The 19311-nt window shown below is 44.7% G+C and overlaps 3 protein-coding genes across 4 annotated transcripts; all 3 read left to right on the top strand.

Moving 5' to 3' along the window:
• The first annotated feature begins 2056 nt into the window (after positions 1-2056).
• Positions 2057-3737, top strand: hoxa13b (homeobox A13b). Its single transcript, XM_076029991.1, has 2 exons — positions 2057-2739; positions 3130-3737. The coding sequence occupies exons 1-2, from the start codon at positions 2094-2096 to the stop codon at positions 3366-3368; spliced, it is 885 nt and encodes a 294-aa protein (XP_075886106.1). The 5' UTR covers positions 2057-2093; the 3' UTR covers positions 3369-3737.
• Positions 3738-7165: 3428 nt separating this feature from the next.
• Positions 7166-12362, top strand: hoxa11b (homeobox A11b). The gene is made up of 2 exons (XM_076027456.1): positions 7166-10339; positions 11438-12362. The coding sequence occupies exons 1-2, from the start codon at positions 9484-9486 to the stop codon at positions 11668-11670; spliced, it is 1089 nt and encodes a 362-aa protein (XP_075883571.1). The 5' UTR covers positions 7166-9483; the 3' UTR covers positions 11671-12362.
• Positions 12363-12839: 477 nt separating this feature from the next.
• hoxa10b (homeobox A10b) lies at positions 12840-17593 on the top strand. 2 transcript variants are annotated; one of them, XM_076027477.1, is made up of 3 exons: positions 12840-13486; positions 15658-16562; positions 17247-17593. In XM_076027477.1, the coding sequence occupies exons 2-3, from the start codon at positions 15773-15775 to the stop codon at positions 17519-17521; spliced, it is 1065 nt and encodes a 354-aa protein (XP_075883592.1). In that variant the 5' UTR covers positions 12840-13486; positions 15658-15772; the 3' UTR covers positions 17522-17593. The 2 variants fall into 2 exon arrangements, with proteins under 2 accessions (XP_075883592.1, XP_075883585.1); XM_076027470.1 differs by having other exon boundaries at positions 12841-13486; positions 14876-16562.
• The last annotated feature ends 1718 nt before the right edge of the window (positions 17594-19311 follow it).

Here is a 19311-nt window from a genome sequence, read left to right on the forward strand (position 1 = left end):
AAACCACATCTCTGCCGCTTTGCTTCTAAACATTGTATAAAATGTGTTTTAGTTTTAGACTTTATAATTAGGTTAAGGCCCATTTGTCTGCGCGCGCGCGCGTGAGTGTTCTGTGTTACTTGCTGCGGAAACTTGTTGAAGTGAAACGAGAAAAATGTTTTTGTCATCACCGGCAATATATATTTTCTCTTTACACTTTTACGCACGTCACTGTGTTTTCCCTTCAGCTGCTCTCATTCGCCTGGAGCTGCTCTGTCGGAGGCAGCTGACGTGTGAATAACGTGGCTCTGCTCATTTCTTCCCAACACTCGCAAAGGCGAGTGTTGGGAAGAAATGAGCGCTTTGAACAAAATGTTTGTGTCTGAACTCGTTGTTGAGAACCGGAGTGAACATTCCAAATGGTGATTACAGAAATGCCATTTTTGTAATAATTAAAGCCGGTGAGTTATTTTCACTCAAGACAAGAATAATGTTTTTTTCTGACATGTCCACTCACACATTCTGGCTGACCGGCGCTCAGCTTAAAGCCATAAAGATTTACAGCCTTCAATGTTGGAATAGAAACTTGCTGGAATTGAGGCGTTTATACATTTCACTGTGGTCTTACCTCGGTCATGTCGAATATAAATGACTTCTGAAACCAGTGTGGTGTTAGGTTAAAAAAAATCATGTGCAATGAATTCTCCTGTAACACGCAACTGCACACACACACGCACACACACACACACACACACACACACACACACACACACAGCGCCATGTAGGCACCGCTGTCTCGTCTATAATAAAACCTGTACACGGCCATTTGTTTGCATCGAGCTCAGATACAGGTTATTTACGCGCCGGAAGACAACCAACAAGCAAAATTATAATATATATATATATATATATATATATATATATATATATATATATATATATATATATATATATATATATATATATATATACATCTCCCTTTTGATATTTAAAAAAAAATCGAACTAAAAAATTAAAAAAGAGGAAAGTAAAATAAATAAAATTTACTATTTTGTTCGATGGTATTTTAGGTGGAGAAATTGTGAATTTGCAATATTTCGTCCCTGTTGTTATAATCTCACTAAATTCTATTCTTCCTCGTTCTTTCTTCGTTAAAAACGTGTACAAGATATTAAAACATCCTCTTTGGATATTTAGCGACTTTTCTCATCGGCATTGTTGACAGGAAGTGTCTTTTTGGGGACAGATTGCAACTTTCAACTTGACCTTGGCCTCCAGCCGCGTCTAACTGAAAAAAGAGTCCGAGTGCGGACCAATGTGTGTTGTCTTTTAGGAAGTTTGTTCCCTCTAAAATCTCTTTTGAAATCCTAGTAAAAAGTCAAATAAAACGAACAAAATGAATTGTTTTAATCTCAGAGCGTCTAAGAAACCAGTCAGTGTTTTTAATTGACCATTAAAATTCAGTTTAGCGAAGGCCCAGCGTCATGCCTGAGAGGTACAATTAAATTGCTCTAATTCACTTTATCTCGTTTTAAATGTTATGTGCACGACGTGAAGTCTGAACGCTGGACTAAATTAATAGCTCTGGCACACGTGTGGCCAAAAATAGAATAAATGTTTTATATACTGAAGCTAAATTCAATTTTGTATTTAATTCACTGCACTGCGTAATTACGCATCTGCTCAAAACCAACGAACCAACTTTACAAATTAATTTAAAAAAAATAAAACAAAAAAAAACCCTGCGTTTCATCACTCAACAAGTGTGTTTCGACCGTGATAACGTCGACTCGCTTCACGCAGAATCATCCAGATCGAAACATCATCAGTAGCTCTCAGAATGTGGAGAAAAGTGTCATCCATGAATCAAACAATGAGCGATACATCGTCGCAAACATGCGGCTTGACGTCCCCCTCTGCCCCCAACCCCCTCCATCCGATCCCACGTCTAGACGTTTATCATCTCCTTTGCATATCACGTGCCCCGGCCCTGGCCAATAACCTGCGCGATCTTTATGCACTCGAGCGTGTTCATATCGCGCCGCGGCCCCGAGTCCCTGTGTGCGCAGCGCTCAGTCGAAGGGGGCTTTTTCAAAAACCGGAGGCATGCTGCTATGACCGCCTCGCTGTTGCTCGGCGGTTCTCACTGGATCGACCCGGTCATGTTCCTCTACGACGGCGGCCTGGACGACAGAAGCAAGAACATGGATGGATTTACCGGGAGCAATTTCTCCGCCGCGGGCCAGTGCAGGAACTTGCTTGCGCATCCGACCTCGCTGGCGCCCAGCGCGGCGACCTACGGCTCCAACGAGGTGCCGGTGGCCGGTGTGGGGGAGCCCGGCAAGCAGTGCAGCCCCTGCTCCGCCACGCAGAGCTCGCCCAACGCCTCCCTGCCGTACGGATACTTTGGCAGCGGCTACTACCCGTGCAGGTTGTCACACGGCGGCGTCAAGGCGTGCGCGCAGCCGTCCGGCTACGGCGACAAGTACGTGGACTCGCCGGTGTCCGGTGACGAGTTCTCCACACGGGCGAAGGAATACGCCTTCTACCAGGGTTACCCGTCGGCTCCGTACCAGCCCAGCTACCTGGACGTGCCCGTGGTGCCCGCTCTGAGCGCCCCGTCCGAGCCCAGGCACGAGTCGCTGTTGCCCGTGGAGACCTACCACCAGCCCTGGGCCATCAGCAACTCATGGAGCGGACAGGTTTACTGCCCCAAGGAGCAGTCACAGAGCAGCTCTCCGTGGAAGCCCTCTCTGCAAGGTAAACATCCATGCAGCAGCCAGAGGGCAAGTTGCAGGATTCACATTCTGAATTCAGAAAACTTTATTTAATTCCAAAAGGGGACATTCAGTTTGCAGCTTCCAAGTTTACGGGGGAAAAAAACAAGACAATTCAACAATCATTCAATGGCTATAGAACTCCTATAGAACTCTAATGCTCCACTGTCTGTTCATCAGGTGTGCTATAACTGACTCCCAACAGCAACAACCTGTACATGGTTCACATGCAAAAAACAAAACAATCAATGGAGGATATAATCCAAGTGAAAACGTGTGTGATTACGCACGAAAGAATGGCGCAGTTGCACACATGACAATCGAATTGCCAACGAAATCCATCCTGAACGTCTGTCTCTCTCTTTCTCTCCAGACACGATTTCCGGTGGGGACTCGTCCATCCGCCGTGGCAGGAAGAAACGCGTGCCCTATACCAAGGTGCAGCTGAAGGAGCTCGAGCGGGAGTACGCCGCCAATAAGTTCATCACCAAGGACAAGCGGCGCAGGATATCAGCGCAGACCAGTCTGACCGAGAGACAAGTGACAATCTGGTTTCAGAACAGGCGCGTCAAGGAGAAGAAGGTGGTCAACAAATTCAAGAGCCCCAGTTAGCTCAGCCCAATTATGTAAAAACAACAAAGAACTGTGCTATTATTTATTATTACATGATTATGAACGGTTCCTTTCGTCGTCACAAGCGGCTCTGTTTTTGAGCCGCACGTTTCCTTCCTCACGCATAATTGGAAGCAGTCGAGGAGGCCTGTTGACAGAAGGTCGGAAGTGGGTTTGCTTGCAGCGTTGATCAAGGCACTTCGTTAAGGGGATGAAGGAGCTCCTTTCAAATATCCAGCCAACAAGAGGAAATTCCGCCAAAACATCAATTTGACCCAGACGTGGAGGGTGTTTCAGGAGTGTTCTCTCAGGAGTGTTCATTCTGATCACATGATGCTGTTGACAGTTCAAGCGTTGTATTCCTGAAACAGAACTTTCAGTCCGAAATCACAAAATTAATGAAATATATATCCAGCTTGTTCGGGGGGGAAATCCCATTTTATTAATTTTAAAATGAATTCATTCATATGTTCATTTCTCCTCAAGTCACAATGTAACATGGACATGATTATTTATACACGATAATATGTTTTTCAACGGAACAAATCTTTTTTTTTAAATATCAACTTGAACTTAACTTTCAAATTAAGATTTTAACGCATACTGCTGCATTTTTCTCCACGATCCTCTATTTAAAAATAATCTCCTTTATTTCTAGCACGCGATGAAACACATTAAACATCGGGAGAAGTACGGAAATAAAAAGATTTCCTGGCACGTTTATCTAGAGAAAGAAAATCATTTCTTCCACGAGTCGTATCGCAGGACACTGACTCAAATGTGAAAGTTTTAAAATATAGATACGACCAGAGTGCAATTATCTCCCCTCATTTTCTAACTGCAATACCCAAAATTACCGACAATAAATGTTTAAAACAAGCAAACAAACAAAAGACCCAAATGATACATGGGGTCCAAATCAAACACGTTGGAAATATCCAACTACTTGATCGATCACGGTCAACCGTTCTGATTGCAGTCCATCAAAATCCAACCTTCACAGTAGTTTTGTGGACTTGGGCCTTCATGGGAGAAGCCGCGTTCAGCTACCATCGTCCCGGGAGTTCGGCCAATGAAAGTGTATGTCGCCATCTGGTGGTAAAGCTTCGTAAGCACAGCCATTGCACACGGACAGAACCCCTCCACCCCCCTTGTGTGAATCTGCCTCACAGCAGCGTGTGTACGAGCCTATGTAGACCTGAACCATTTATTTGTAATATATTCAATGAATTATTCACATGCCAATTGTCTATATAAATAAAATGAAGCAATTTTTCCAAAGCTGTAAAACGAAATTATTTGCTTTCACCCGGTGAGATGAAACATGCAGGCAGGACTTTTTATTTCCTCTAAAACTGAGGGGGAAATTGTAACGATAAAATCAAACAGTAGTATTAGATAATGTCCTTTTTTACGTTTTTGACGGCCGATTTATTTAAAAAAAAAAAAAAAAAAAAAAAAAAAAAAACGCTTTACAGTTTCTTAGATATTGTTGTGCAAATGTAAACTATTGTTTTCTTAACCTAAAGTTACAAACGTTTGTAACCTTTTTAAAATTATAGATTAAAATCATTTGATTATAACGTCCGCTTAATCTCCTTCACATAAAATCTTAAAAATAGTTTAATACATTTTAAATGTATCAAAACTAAATACAATTTGCAAACTTAAAAAAAGAAAAACTGTTTAAAATTCGTAAAAATTGAAAACAAATGAATGAGAACGTCGTCAAGAAAATACTACTTCAATTGGCCACAAAAATTTGGTGTAATTTGGAATCGAAATGTCAAAGATAAAGTCTGTTCGTGTTAATCATACGGATCAGTTTTATGTTCGTGTGAACACACCAGGATTCGCGTGTGTTTTATTTTCTACATGTGTTGAGGAACAACCGGTGGATTTAATCCAAGAGCAAATAGTTGAGTTTAATTTCCGTCCAGGCCTTCTCGTGAGAGCTGAGAGAGAGAGAGAGAGAGAGAGAGAGAGAGAGAGAGAGAGAGAGAGAGAGATGAAACTGTTGCCGTCAAATAATGAGCTCAGAGTGCGAGAAAACAATTTAAGAGGCAAAGCTGACAAAGCTCTGCGCTAACACACACACACACACACACACACACACACACACACACACACACACACACACACACACACACCTCGTTTCATCAGCTGCCAGAAGCCCTGTAGCCCAAACGCAGGCCCGCGTCTCGTCTCCGGCCTGATGTAACACTGCTGTGGCCCCAATTGGTCCATTATCTCCCGCCAACATTTCCCGCGCTGTGCATTATACTTTTAGATTCTACGAACTTAGTATTTAAACACCCCGATGGATGAAACCAGTGATTTGTGAAGCCAAACAAACTGATTCTCCAGCTCACCACCATCGACTTCCGGTCCGGGCCTGGATTTGAAGTGCTGCCACCATAAAGGAAAGGAGCATTTGTCACGGCAACTAGGCAGCACCCTCGGGTGAGTGTCACCCTGTGTGATCAGTCACTAAACAGGCTCCCGACAGAAACATCAAGCTCAGCCAAGTCTCTCTCTCTCTCTCGCTCTCTCTCTCTTTGTCTCTCTCTCTCTCCTCTGTGGATTTTACTTCCCTGTGAGAAGAGGAGCTGCTGGACTCTAGTCTCCTCTGCAACTAGGAGTACTTTCACTCACTCACTCACTCACTGTTTTCGGGGATGGATCGAGGTCACGTTGTGTGTGAATATGCTTGTCGTTGAGGTGGACACACTTTAGCGAGCTCTCTTTGTTCTCACTGTGAGTCTTTGTGTGTCTTTGCTCCCCCTAACAGCCGAGCAGGTTAGTGCACCTCCTCCACCTCCACACTGGCTCCTCATTTATATAACAACATCTAATGTTAGTGTGTGTGTGTGTGTGTGTGTGTGTGTGTGTGTGTGTGTGTGTGTGTGTTGGGAGCCTGCGTGTATTTGAACGTTGTGCAATGAACTTCAGAGGCAAAAACAGCAGTTTTTTTTTATGAGGAAGTTTGTGTTTGTGTATATTTGATACTGACTCAATACACCGGGGTGCAGGCAGCACATTTTGAAACATTTTGAATCATGTTTTTGTTGTAGTTTTCGTTCTCATGCTTCTCTTTTTTTTCTATCTTACGGTACTGCATAAAATATTGTTGTTGCACTACTATCTTCCAGTCATGTCATGCATCAAACCGCAATATATCTTGCAAGAGTGCAATAAAAACACTTGGAGGTGAAGAAATCTTTTTAACAGAGGAGTTGATCTGTATTTATTGGAGCATTAGACCAAGAGGAATTTATCTCACATTTCCCTCAGCTTTAAAAGTTGTAAACTAATCCGATTCCGCAACTTTAAACCCCTGGAATGTTTATTTAACATCGTTTTGTATTTTTTTTTGTATTTATTTTATTTCTCACCAGTCACTACACATATATCGAATAACATCAAATAGCAAACACTCTCCAAATTGTCAGCATCATTTGACTTCTCTTTCTGTATGTTATTTCTATATGACAAATAAAAGGAAAAAGTTCCCTAGAACAGTTTACACAGGCAATTGTACTGACACAAATAATCAAATACCGATCATCTGGTATTTAAAAATCCACATTTTCGTTCCATTTAAAATATGTAGTTCCACCTGGGATGCGTAAGTTATTTTGACCAATAAAATAACATTTTGCTATTATTTTTAAAAGATGCATAATTGAAAAGGTAAGGTGTACATTGTTTTATTTCCTGTTTTGTTTAAATTCCACCACCATTTGAAGCGCTCAGTTGAATCTATTCTTCGTTTTTATTTGCAGCTTCAGAATCAGTCACCAACACACAAATATACGAAAAGCCTTTAAAAAAAATGCACTTTTAAGAATACTCATTATTAATGGCTAGATTGGACTCTAATATTTTTGTAAAGGCCCACACAGCGGAACCAACTTCACATATCAAACAACACATTGTTAAAAGAAAAGAAAAACACTCACTTGGACGCAGTTAAGTTCAATCACGCGCGTGTTTTCCACTGGGATTCCTAATGTAAAAAACACATTTTGTGACACGCGGACGAGAGCTCGACATTCAGTCACTCCGTCCGTCCGTTGGCTGTTGCTGCAGGCAGACCGCCGTCTTTCAAAGTCCTTTCTCTGCATTTATTGCATGGCAGCCTTTCAGGGCGACTCCGGAGCCATTAAACAGCCTTGACTTTCACACCGCTGCCAAAGCAAAGAATGCAATAGAAAGGACACAAGCGCAATCAAGGAAATGGCGCAACAAAACACCCTTTCACAAAAGACAAGGACGTTGTGTTTTGTTTTTTTTTATTCTTCATTTGTAATTCTTAATTATTGAACAAATGCATTCTTAATTGTTTGAACCAAACGATATTTCTCGGTGCTGCACACGAAAACCATTTGACCAGGAAGGGAAGAGAGGCTGCATGCAGGCTTGAGCCTATGAATAATCGCACTAATCACACTGGCTGTTTAAAGAGCTCTGCGGACCGTGTGGCCTGTAAGATAATATTTCTGGAGTAATGTGCCTTTTGAAAAAGTGCTGAGCTGGGAACTAGTGCAGCTCCTGCAGCCACGGCCTTATACTGCAGAGCTGGCGCAAAGAAAAAGCAAAGGAGGCCCGAAAGGACCTGGAATATCCAATTAATTATGGGGGGACTCTTTCAGAGCATTTAAATAAACGCCAAGGCTCCGGATCACACAAAATAATACTTGTGAGCGCTAAAGAAAAAAGAAAAGGAAAAGAAAGTGCGCTGTGAAACATTAGCCCGCCTTCATTGGCGCGGGGCAAATCCAATGGCTTTGATGCATTAAAAAAAAAAAAGAGGAACCTGGCTTCAAAATCTACACATGACTTGAAGAGAGGGATTATTGTGTGACACGTTGACGCTCATTTTACCCACATGGAAGGGAAAGGCAGAGGAAACGCAACGCAACGCAACGCGTCGCGAGCACACACACACACACACACACACACACACACACACACACACACACACACACACACACACAAACTTTTTGCCGTGTTCAATAGTGTATATTTTGAGTGCTTTTGTAACTACTGTATAGTTTGTTTGTTGTACTTTTTTTAGTGCTGCAACAGTATAGTTTCCCCAATTTGGTATCTATCTATCTATCTATCTATCTATCTATCTATCTATCTATCTATCTATCTATCTATCCTTGGCGTGCCAACAGACGCTCCGGGCAGTGCGCCTGATGAAGCCAGCGACACGGCGGCCAAAGATTCTGGGAATGGGAATGCTGCTCCGGGAATGGGAATGCTGCTCGAGCACGGGAGATGGGGGCGGGGGTGGGGGGGGTGAGGGGGGGGGGGGCGTTCAATCCCATCATCCGCACGAGGCCTTTTGTCTTTTGTGTCCCTGGAAGCCAAAAGTGGAGCCGCCGCCTGACATGAGAGCGACGTGACTCGCATTGCTGCTCCACTTGCGGGCCGGATTAGTCTATATATAGTCCCGAGGAGCGAGGTTCCATTCACACACGGAGAGCTCACCAATTCACACTTGCAATTGGCTCTCGTGTGCGAGCTTCTATAATATTTGGTGACTTTAAACCCCCCCCCCCCTCGTCCTCCTTCTCCCACCTCGTCAAAAATAGCTTCCAAACCGACTGAGAAGTGTGTTGCACGAATACAGACCATAATATTCCCATCTGACAAGTAAACTCGAGTATTTTTGGAAGATCGAATAAGGAAACGAAAGTTTGTGAGCTTTGCGTGCAATATAAAGGGGCTTTAATTGTGCCGGAAGTGAGCATAGTCAACCCCTGCTGCGTCTGAGGGCGTCACTATCAACACAATGCTTTCAAAATGGACATAAAGCTTAGAAAACTTAGTAGGTCAGTCATGTCTTTGTTTTGATTTGCCTTTTCACGCGCCTATTCAGAAATGATACACAAGTCAACCCCAAAGCGTCAGTGTGTGCAACGCTATTCCCTTCAAAAATATATCTTTGCATGATGCTACAGTCCTCCTCACTCTATTTTCCCATTTCCCCATACAGCCACAGGCCCTTCTTTATAAACCCATTGACTCATATAGGCTACACATTGAGGCGTAGGCTATCTGTCATTTTGTGCCAGTGGTCACATGGCTTTGGCCCTCAGGAATGGATAGACATGGATTCCCACGTCAGCTTTGCACGTCTAAGGATTTCTGCTCCAGCAGTCTGCCTCAAAGTGACTGGAGCGCAGCGCCGCGCAGGAGCTATGTGAGGGATTATTGCAGGAAGCCCTTTTCCCCTCTCTCTGTCTCACAGAATATGGATTTTGATGAGCGCATCTCAGGCTCCAATATGTATCTACCGAGCTGCACTTACTACGTCTCCGGAGCCGACTTCACGGGTCTGCCCCATTATTTAACCCAGAGCCAGTCCTCTTGCCCCGTGACGTACCCCTACCAGTCCCCAGCCCTGCCACAGGTCCCGTCCGTGAGAGATGTGGCGTTCAGGGACTATGGGATCGATGCCTCCGGTAAGTGGCACCACGGCAGGGGGAGCCTGACGCATTGCTACGCCGAGGACATCGTGCACAGGGACGGCTGGGCGAGCTCGGGCTCACGGGTGGCTGGAGAGATCGTGGTGAAAGGCGGCGGCTCCTCCTCCAGCAGCAGCGGCAGCAGCAGCACCGGCAGCGGCGGCAGCGTCTGCGGACACCCGGGCTCCTCCAACCCCGCGTCCGGCTTCTACGGCTCGGTGGGCAGGAACGGCGTCCTCCCGCAGGCTTTCGACCAGTTCTTCGACACAGCCTACGGAGGCTCAGAGGGCAGCACGACGCCCACGGGACACGCAGCCGGGGAAGGGGAGAGGAGCTCCGCCGCTGCAGCAGCAGCAGCGGCAGCGGCGGCGGCAGCAGCAGCAGCCAAAGCGAGCCCGGCTGCGGCTCAGCCTGGCTCGGACACAGGGGAGAGCTGCAGCCCCAAGTCGCCCTCCGGCCACGGCGAGCAGAGGCAGAACAAAAACAGCAGTGAGTAGGCAAAAAGTTGCGCTCAACAATCGTCGCTCTTAAAAGCGTTTTATATGCTGTTTTATAAGCACGTAAGGTTTATGGAGGGCATGACGATTTAGCCTATAACAAAAGTACGTTATAAACGACAAGATCACGTGCTCGGGGTTGAAATTGGCCGTGAAGACCTCGGCGTTAGACGTCTGTATGATTCTCTTATCTTTTTTTTTTTGTGGAACTTTCGTGTTTTCTCTTCATTGTCTCCCGCCCGCGCGCGCGTGTGTGTGTGTGTGTGTGTGTGTGTGTGTGTGTGTGTGTGTGTGTGTGTGTGTGTGTGTAAACTTCAATTACAGGGCAAATGACTTTATCATATAACAATATAAACGTGTGACTTTTAATAGACTTGTAACCCGGATCTATCAAATTACCGATGTGGTTAAAGCCTCAATTGTTTTTAATTTAATCAGATTATTTAATTTGAATTATTGTTGGGGTTTTTTTTTTGTGTGTGTGAGATTCAGCTTGTTTACTTACTGTTGGCTGCTTGGGCATTTATTTAGATTTTTGGCTCGGTTTTTCATTTAAAATCTTTCTATTTTCATGAGATTAATAATGACAAATTCGATGGATTTGCGGGGATTTAACGGAGCATCGTTTTCACCGTGAAATTGATCTCGGAAACACTTTGAACAGCATGTGAGCTTGCGCGCCGCAGCGAGAAATCTGAAACGGACAATACAAACATATCAGTCACTTGATCTATTCACGCTTGTTCGGCTGCACCACTCGCACCGACATTTTAAAATGAGCAAGTGTGGGTTTTTTAACAGATTCTATTAAGTTTTGAAGGCTTCCTACACTTTGAATCTCGCAACATCGACTCTTCCCACCATCAAGTCCAGTCTTTGTTTACACACGTCGGTGCTGTAGGCCTGAGAGGAGGCAGACACTTGAACTCCACACATCATGTTGGACCACCAACCACTGCAGCTCCATGCAGGAGCAGGGAAATAACCGAGTGATTTAACGCAGTGAGACAAAAAAACAAAACAAAACAAAAAAAAACATGTACGGTGATTTGCTATTTCATGCACTTTCTTCGTCTTCCCATGCATGCAGGCGGCCAGAGGACGCGCAAGAAGAGGTGTCCCTACTCCAAGTACCAGATCCGGGAGCTGGAGCGGGAGTTCTTCTTCAGCGTTTACATCAACAAGGAGAAGCGGCTGCAGCTCTCACGGATGCTCAACCTGACAGACCGCCAGGTGAAAATCTGGTTTCAGAACAGGAGGATGAAAGAGAAGAAACTCAACAGAGACCGTTTACAGTACTTCACCACAAACTCCTTGCTATAAAAGAGGGAGACGAGGCGAAACTGAGCAAAGACTACAACGACTCGACGTCTCTGGCACGCTGCCACCCGTCAAAACTACACGAGTCACTCGTCTGTGCACGAGATGGCATGTTTTTATATATGGCCAGACGCCATAAATATTTTCACTATTTATACAGCCCTTTGTCATTGAACTATGTTGGCTATTATTATTATTATTATTATTATTATTATTATTATTATTATTATTATTATTATTATTATTATTATTATCCATGGTATTCTGCCTGACCAATTTTCACTTTCACGCTCGGCTGCGTGTATATCCTGCAAACGCAAAACCAAAAACGTGTGAGATGTGAGAGCTGAATGACATTTTCAACATGATCTTGAATATTATTTTATTTTATTTTTTTTTGCTTTGGATTTGAAATGTATTAACGCACAGCACAGAGAACTTTTGTGCCCAGTTACTTTATCTTATTCTATTTTTTTCTTTTCTTTTTTAATAACCAAACCTCTCACCCGCCGTGTTTCCTTTTTTTTCTATCCCCCCCCCCCTTTGTAAATTCATCCCCGGGAAACTTGGTGCTGTGTTTGTGTTTTGGAATTGTTAATAGCCCTCCTCATGAGAAATTGTTTTGACTTGTTTTATTTGACTGCCCTCACCCCTAAAAAAAAAGAAATAGAACTTATTATTTCTACCAACCAACGCTATGCTATGATTTCATTATTTACTATTTTAAAACTCTGCTTTTCGCTCAATCTCAACATCTGCGTCCACGCCTCTGTACGTGTGAGCCCTTTGTTTAGCTCCTGGCCCGGCCGCTAAACTGGTATTCAACTCTAGATGGCGAAGCGCCGATAAATGAGGGGAAACAGCTTCGCTATAACACACAGTATTTTAGTTTTTCATGCAACGACCTGGTGAGATGTACCTCTAATCCGGTTTCATCTTGACTATGAGCAGAATCGACAGCGGTCGTTTCCGATTTGATATCAATTACAAAGACGTTCTTTCATTTCACAGGAAAAGCGGAGAAGGTTTGCTGACACAGTCTGTCCTGGTACATGTTCGCGCTGCATACATATAACATCAAGGCAAAGAAGAATGATCTATGATCATCACGACGTAACTTTGAGAATACTGTAACTATTATTCCTTTATCGAGATGTTCGCCCTTTGAACTCCACATCATCACAGCGTAGCAGGCACTTATTTAGGTCGTACAGGTTTACAGCACGTAAGACGAAATAACGCAGCCAGGAGCATGCAGAGATGGCTTTAAAAATCTACCCCCCCCCAAAAAAAATGCTGCTTTAGCTGGATTTATAAGCACCAGCAGGCCCTTCAGAGCAACTTGAATGGCCTGCCATAAGCTAATAAGTGGCCCGATGTCTTCCTTATACTGTGCATCCTGTGAGGCTCCCAGGAATTCCGCTTTGATTGCTGCACATCCTCCCAGTTGCTCCAGTAACTTGGCCATAAAACGCGGATTCGTCTGAAGCATTTGGAGTGCGGTGCAATAAAGCGTCTGCGACCAAGGTTATTAACTGTGACTAAGGGGCTGAAAACAACGGCTGCGACCATTGAAAGCTCGAGTCCACGGAACTTCCCGGCTTCATTTGTTGCAGCGTCTTAACGCGGTCGGAATATCGCCCCATTCCTGGGCCCCGGGACCGTGTGCGCCCACTGGGTGGCGCTCCCCAGATCAATGTCATTGCCGTGAATTGAGATATAAAAGAAGTTCGACTCGACGCTGGCGCTGCTTAACAAAAACCAAACCAAAAAAACCAAACCAAAAAACAAGTCACCCCGCCGGGATTTCCTTGTAAAGGTAGGTGCAGAAATATTGTCACGGGTGTTTAATGACTGTAGTGGGAGCATTAGCGTAGGAGGAGGTGTTTTTGGATTTGTACGCTCTCCATCTGAAAATAACATTATTGCACCGCTTTCCATCCAAAATGCGCACGCCACGGTTGGGCTGTGTGGTGCACAAGCTCTGCGAGAAAAGGATATTTGTTTCTTTGAGGATCAGATTTAATGCAAGTTCTCGGGTTGCAGCTGCGCAGACAGACCTGGAGTGACTAATGCGTCCCAAGAAATATGATCAGCAGGCCCTATTCCAAACAGTTTGTGGCTCACTAACTTTTATAACGCCCATACTGTTTAAAACGCCAATTATATTTCATTGGATGTAAAACTTAATTTGATTTATACCCATATCGTCCATGTGTGCAGCCTATGATGCAAAGCTTTTGACAAAATAGGAGCCGTTTGTGCTTTTTGATATGAAATGTTGGGGGGGGGGGCACTACTCAAGCCACGTGCGTCTCCATGTACTCGATTTACTGCCAGAGACACGATGAAAGGGAAATTAATTTAAACATCGAGCAACTTCTAAGGAATCTAATTGGCGTGATTAGAAGGATACTCTATATGCGCTTATGGGAGCGAAAATAAGAGCGCCGAGAGTGCACGATCTCAGGAAATATCAGATTGGATTCATGGCTATTATCACTCATTGAGGGCTAGACTGCAGCAGGTTAGACGCCAGTTAAAATGGCTGTACATAAACTGTAGCTCTCATTTCTAGACTTTATGGCTCCAGACCTATAGGAAAATGGAGGTGGCTGATGTTGTATTTCAGTGAGCTTGGAGACGTTTTTATGATAACCTAAATCTGTAAACCCACGTTATAAGCTCTTTCCACCCAATGCAGACCCAAGGAAGCGTGTGTTGACGTAATATTGGCTTTTTAAAACAATGAATGAAAAGAACACGTGTTGTATTTAATTAAAGTTGGATACTAGCAAGGTCGGATTATTATTATTTTAATCGTGTACAAAAAGCGAATCATTGTTCACACTGGGCTTTATAGGTTTACCCCTGTCATTTAAAGTATTTTTTCAGTCCTGGTTGGCTCACGTGTAGCCTGCATTTCCCTCCTTAACTCAGATGGCCTTTGTCACGACATGGAAATATAATTAAGGGAATCACACACGTCTCTCTCCTATGAAAATACGCAACTCTTGAAAGAAAGGCGATGAAAGCAAAAATAATGAAAGCGATGTCAAAAGGGGTTTGCTTTAATGTGCTTTGAAAGCTGAGGAATTGTAACGATGGATTATCATTTACGTGAGAAATTCTTACTAATTTACCGAGGGTGATAACGGCCGCACTAACACGTTCTTTTCAACTTGGTAACGAGATAAATTTCCTGCAGTCCTGCCACGAGTTGACCTGCTCGGCAGCGAGACACGCAGCTCCGGGGGCCACTGCTCAACCGTGGACGGCGCTCGGGCTTCGCTGTGCCTGCATGGGTGTCACCTTAAGAAACACAGAGGGAGCCTTTGCAGTAAAAAGGTGTCTGGACGCAGCCATGGCATGCACCCAAAACATTCACACCGCGGCCGGATAAGATGTAGGGCTCTGAGGCAAGTGACTTTGCGCTGTTTTTGACCGCCGGCAACGCCATCATGGAACTTTGAGAGTGGCCCAGAATGCTTTGCGTAGAGGAGGCCCATTAAACAAAACACACACACACACACACACACACACACACACACACACACACACACACACACACACACACACACACACACACACACACGCTCTGCTTGAAATAATTGTTGTAGGAGCAAATTAAATTGTGTCAAGAGTCTCTTTTGTGAAGCTGCAAAAGAGCGTTTGAATTTTGGATGCTCCCTGCGCTTCTCAGAGGACCCCTCATTTTTACAGTGCTGTAAAAGCGGCTATAAAGCTGCGCATTGTACATAACTGTTAGGGACAGCTTTCACCAACCCACTTGTCAAAAAAGGGGGCTGTTGTTGGGTTTGCGTGTGCAGCTCCAGGGATCCTGAGTGGTGATAGAGGCGCAAAATGTGAGATTCAAGAGGGGGGGATTTAAAGATTACACCCAAGCCCTCTTTTGATGCACCACCACCCCTCATCCACCCTCAGTTTTCTCCTTTACTTGTAGCCTAAAACAAAATATATGGCACGCAGGAGCTGCCCGCTCGGACTGGGAGGAGTCTGTAGCCGCCTGGTGTTTTAATTGGCTGCAGGCTACAGTCAGAAGCGTGAGTATCAGTAATTATTCAGCAATGTTTTTGCACAAGAAATGTCAGCCAGAAAGGGCTATCTTCATCCTCCGTCAAATTACACCACGACGATGACATGCCCAACCAACAACCAGGCTGGAAATTCCTTTTTTGTGGACTCCCTGATCAACGCGAGAAGCGACGGCGGCTCGTACTACCAGAGCAACGGGGTTTATCTGCCACCGGCGTCGGATTATTCCTATGGAGCAGGCGCCTCGTGTTTCCCGGGGATCGGTAAACGCAACGAGCCGAGCACCCAGAGCGTGATCCCGTCCACCGCCCCGTACGGCCAGGGGATGGAGACGTGGCTGGAGACGTCGAGGTCCTGCCGGGTGGATCAGCCGCGAGGTCAGCACATGGCTCAGTGCTCTTTCTCCCCGAGCATCAAGGAAGAGAGCGCCTACTGCCTATACGAGCCTGACAAATGTTCCAAAGGAGCCACCGTGGATGACATTTCCTACTCCAGTGCCGCGCCGTGCCCGGTGACTGGCAGCACCTTCCCGGTGCCGGGCTACTTCCGCCTCTCTCAGGCGTACAACGCGTCCTCCAGGGTTTACAGCGACGCCCAGCCGAGCACGAATCACTTTACCCCGCAGCAAAATGCCCGCATGGACAGCCAGCCCTCGCAGCCAGCGCAGCCTGCGGCCGTGGAGCCGGAGCACCGAGGGGAGAGCACCGAGGACGCGCCGGTCCAGGCGCCCTGCGCCCCGGCAGGGGACGAGGAGGACAGCCGCCTCTCGCTGGAGAGCTCATCCTCACCGGAGCCCAACGAGAAGTGTAGCACCGAGTGTCCGGACAAGAGCATCAAAGGTGAAGAAGAGTCCACGCACAACATATATATATATTTGAATATATCGTACGTGCGCATTTGCAGCGAGGCTAGCGCGCAACAAAACAGGCCGTTTGCCATGTACACGTCATTTTGTCAGGGCTTCCTTTGTTTACGCACTGATTTCTCACCACAGAGGACTTCCGTAATGTAGGTGTGTGTTTTCTGTGAGGATTTTCACAGATTCCACATCCCCGTCACCCACTCAGCGGTGCGCGTGCAGCTGCACGATAATTACAAATTGTCTTCATTTGCATTTTTTAAAACAAAATTGTGCACCGTTTAATTTCAACAGCCATAAATTCGGCAGCGTGAGCTGCTGCGCTTTTGCACCAATAAACCTGCAAATGGTTTCGTAAGGACGGCTTGAAGGGGGAAAATGGAATGTAGTGAAATATTAAATGTTTGTGAGAGGGCATTTTAACACGCTGTCGAGTCTTAATAAATAACATTGAGTTTTGTGTTTACATCATACTGTTCCTTTCAGCCAAAAATAATCACTGAACATGCATTCTATTAGAAACCATTGGGAGTCAGAGTCAGATTGGCTTTATGTCTAGTTTGACTTGTGTTGCTCAGTGAACCCAGTGGCCTCAGTGGCTCCCCGCAGACCAGAGCGTCTCTGACCGCGTCCCGTCATGTCACGTCTCCTTTTCCCATCACAGGAAATGGAAAGATGGGGAGCACGGCCAACTGGCTGACGGCGAAGAGTGGCCGCAAGAAGCGCTGCCCCTACACCAAGCACCAGACCCTGGAGCTGGAGAAGGAGTTCCTCTTCAACATGTACTTGACGAGGGAGCGCCGCCTGGAGATCAGCCGCAGCGTGCACCTCACTGACAGGCAAGTCAAAATCTGGTTCCAGAACCGGAGGATGAAACTGAAAAAGATGAGCCGGGAGAACCGGATCCGAGAGCTCTCCACCAACTACAGTTTCTCGTGAGACTGTCCGCCATCCCAACAGCCGTGGCACGTGTGCAAAGCTCCCCAACCCGACAAAAAAAAAAAAAAACAACTGTGAGAATGTCTGAAAAAAGGACCCTGCTAACTTATTATTGATCGTTGCTCTTTCTTATTTTTCACGTCCGATTTTTGAGTTTGTTTTGTTTTGTTGTCGTGGACATGTATTTATATAGATGGCTACATTTGTAACGTTGATCCTCTGTGTTGACTCTTCAGAATGTGACCACAATGTTTCAGGGCTGCTGCAGGCTTGTACATAATGTAAATCCAACCTAAGTGAACTATTGGAATTTGCATGCTGGACTAACCCGTGGGATTCTTGTGTTACAGCTACATGTTGGCCTTTTATGTGACGACTAAAATCCGAGAGGTCTGATGAATATTTGCACATTTTGCTGGTTAAATAAATAAATAAAACAATCCATCTCTGCAAAGATAAACTTTTTTATTTGATTTTATTCACCTTGCAACGCGCGGTGTGCTGTGTGAAACTGCCCCTGCTCCGCTTTGTGCACAGAACAGAATAATAGCAGAGAGTGGTTTTAAAATTCAGTTGCAACCTGGTATACGTTTAACTTATTAGCCACCTGTCTGGAATTTTAAAATTATTTTTTTAAATTGCTTTAATTTCTGAACAATGTATTTCCAGTGAGCCAGACACCGAATAAAACAACAGAAACCACACAAACGAAAAAAAAAAAAAAAAAAAAAAAAAAAAAAGATTTGAAAGCTTTCAAAAATGTAACAATTACCATACAATCACGTAATAAAAATACAAAAAAAAATTCTCTGGGCTTTTTTCATATTTCAAAATATTACAGGTAGATTTGCTAAAAAAAACAACAACAACAACTTCCAAACGTTATTCCTGAGGAGGAGAGCAAGCTGTTGAGTGGTTTAGGTAGTCTCATGTTGTTGGGCTATTCTATTTGTCCCACAACACGAAACTGCCTTGATTACCTCAGTAAAAGACGTCGCATCGTGACAAGTGAATCGCTATTGATTAACAATGGAAGTTATTAATAATTTGGCTGGCGTAAAAATTCATTGTCCCAAAAAGTGCTATAAAGTCTTTTTTATTGTTGTCCGTAAAATGCACACTTTAAATGATCTGTTGATTTTCTCTCCCTGTTTAAAAAAAAAAAAAAAAAAATACAATAAAATAAAACTAACCAAAAAACAAAAATAAATACGTGGGCTGCTTCTTGGGAGTAATCCCATTTTATCTCACACGAGAAGCGTTTTAACGATGTTTTCGGGGGTTCGTGTCGTGTTTTTTCTTCTTCTGGTCGCGTCTTTGTGCGCGTTGAACAACAGGCAGGACTTCAGGATGCAGACGAGGCCAATGAAAGGATTACGGCTTGAATGTGTCCGGCAGAGGAGCAGAACGCAGACAAGGCCTCGGTTATGATCATTGCAGTCAGTCTGCCAGTTGCCTCGCCGTGCATGGGAGAAGCCGGATGCGTCTGCTTGCGCCAGAGAAAAGGGGGAGACAAAGGCCGAGCTTTATTGGTGATATTTAGCCGGGACAGCCAGGTTGTAACCTTAAGAAAAACAACCCAATTGCCCGTGATAAAAAGGACTGTTATATAGCACCTAAATAACCTCTCCCCACTTTCCGTTTTAGATTGCCTCCACAGTCCCACAGCCCTGCAGACACAGCGTTGCGCGCACTGGAAGCGGTGCTTTTTATGGGGATTGGATTTTTTTTTTTTTTTTTAAAAACGCCCTCTTGTTTTAAAGCTTTTAAACAACCTCAACAGCTCCGCT

The sequence above is a fragment of the Nelusetta ayraudi genome, unplaced genomic scaffold (genome assembly GCF_046127955.1).
Source record: "Nelusetta ayraudi isolate G7.1 ecotype Tasmania unplaced genomic scaffold, CSIRO-AGI_Nayr_v1 ptg000003l, whole genome shotgun sequence".
Taxonomy (NCBI): Eukaryota; Metazoa; Chordata; class Actinopteri; order Tetraodontiformes; family Monacanthidae; genus Nelusetta; species Nelusetta ayraudi.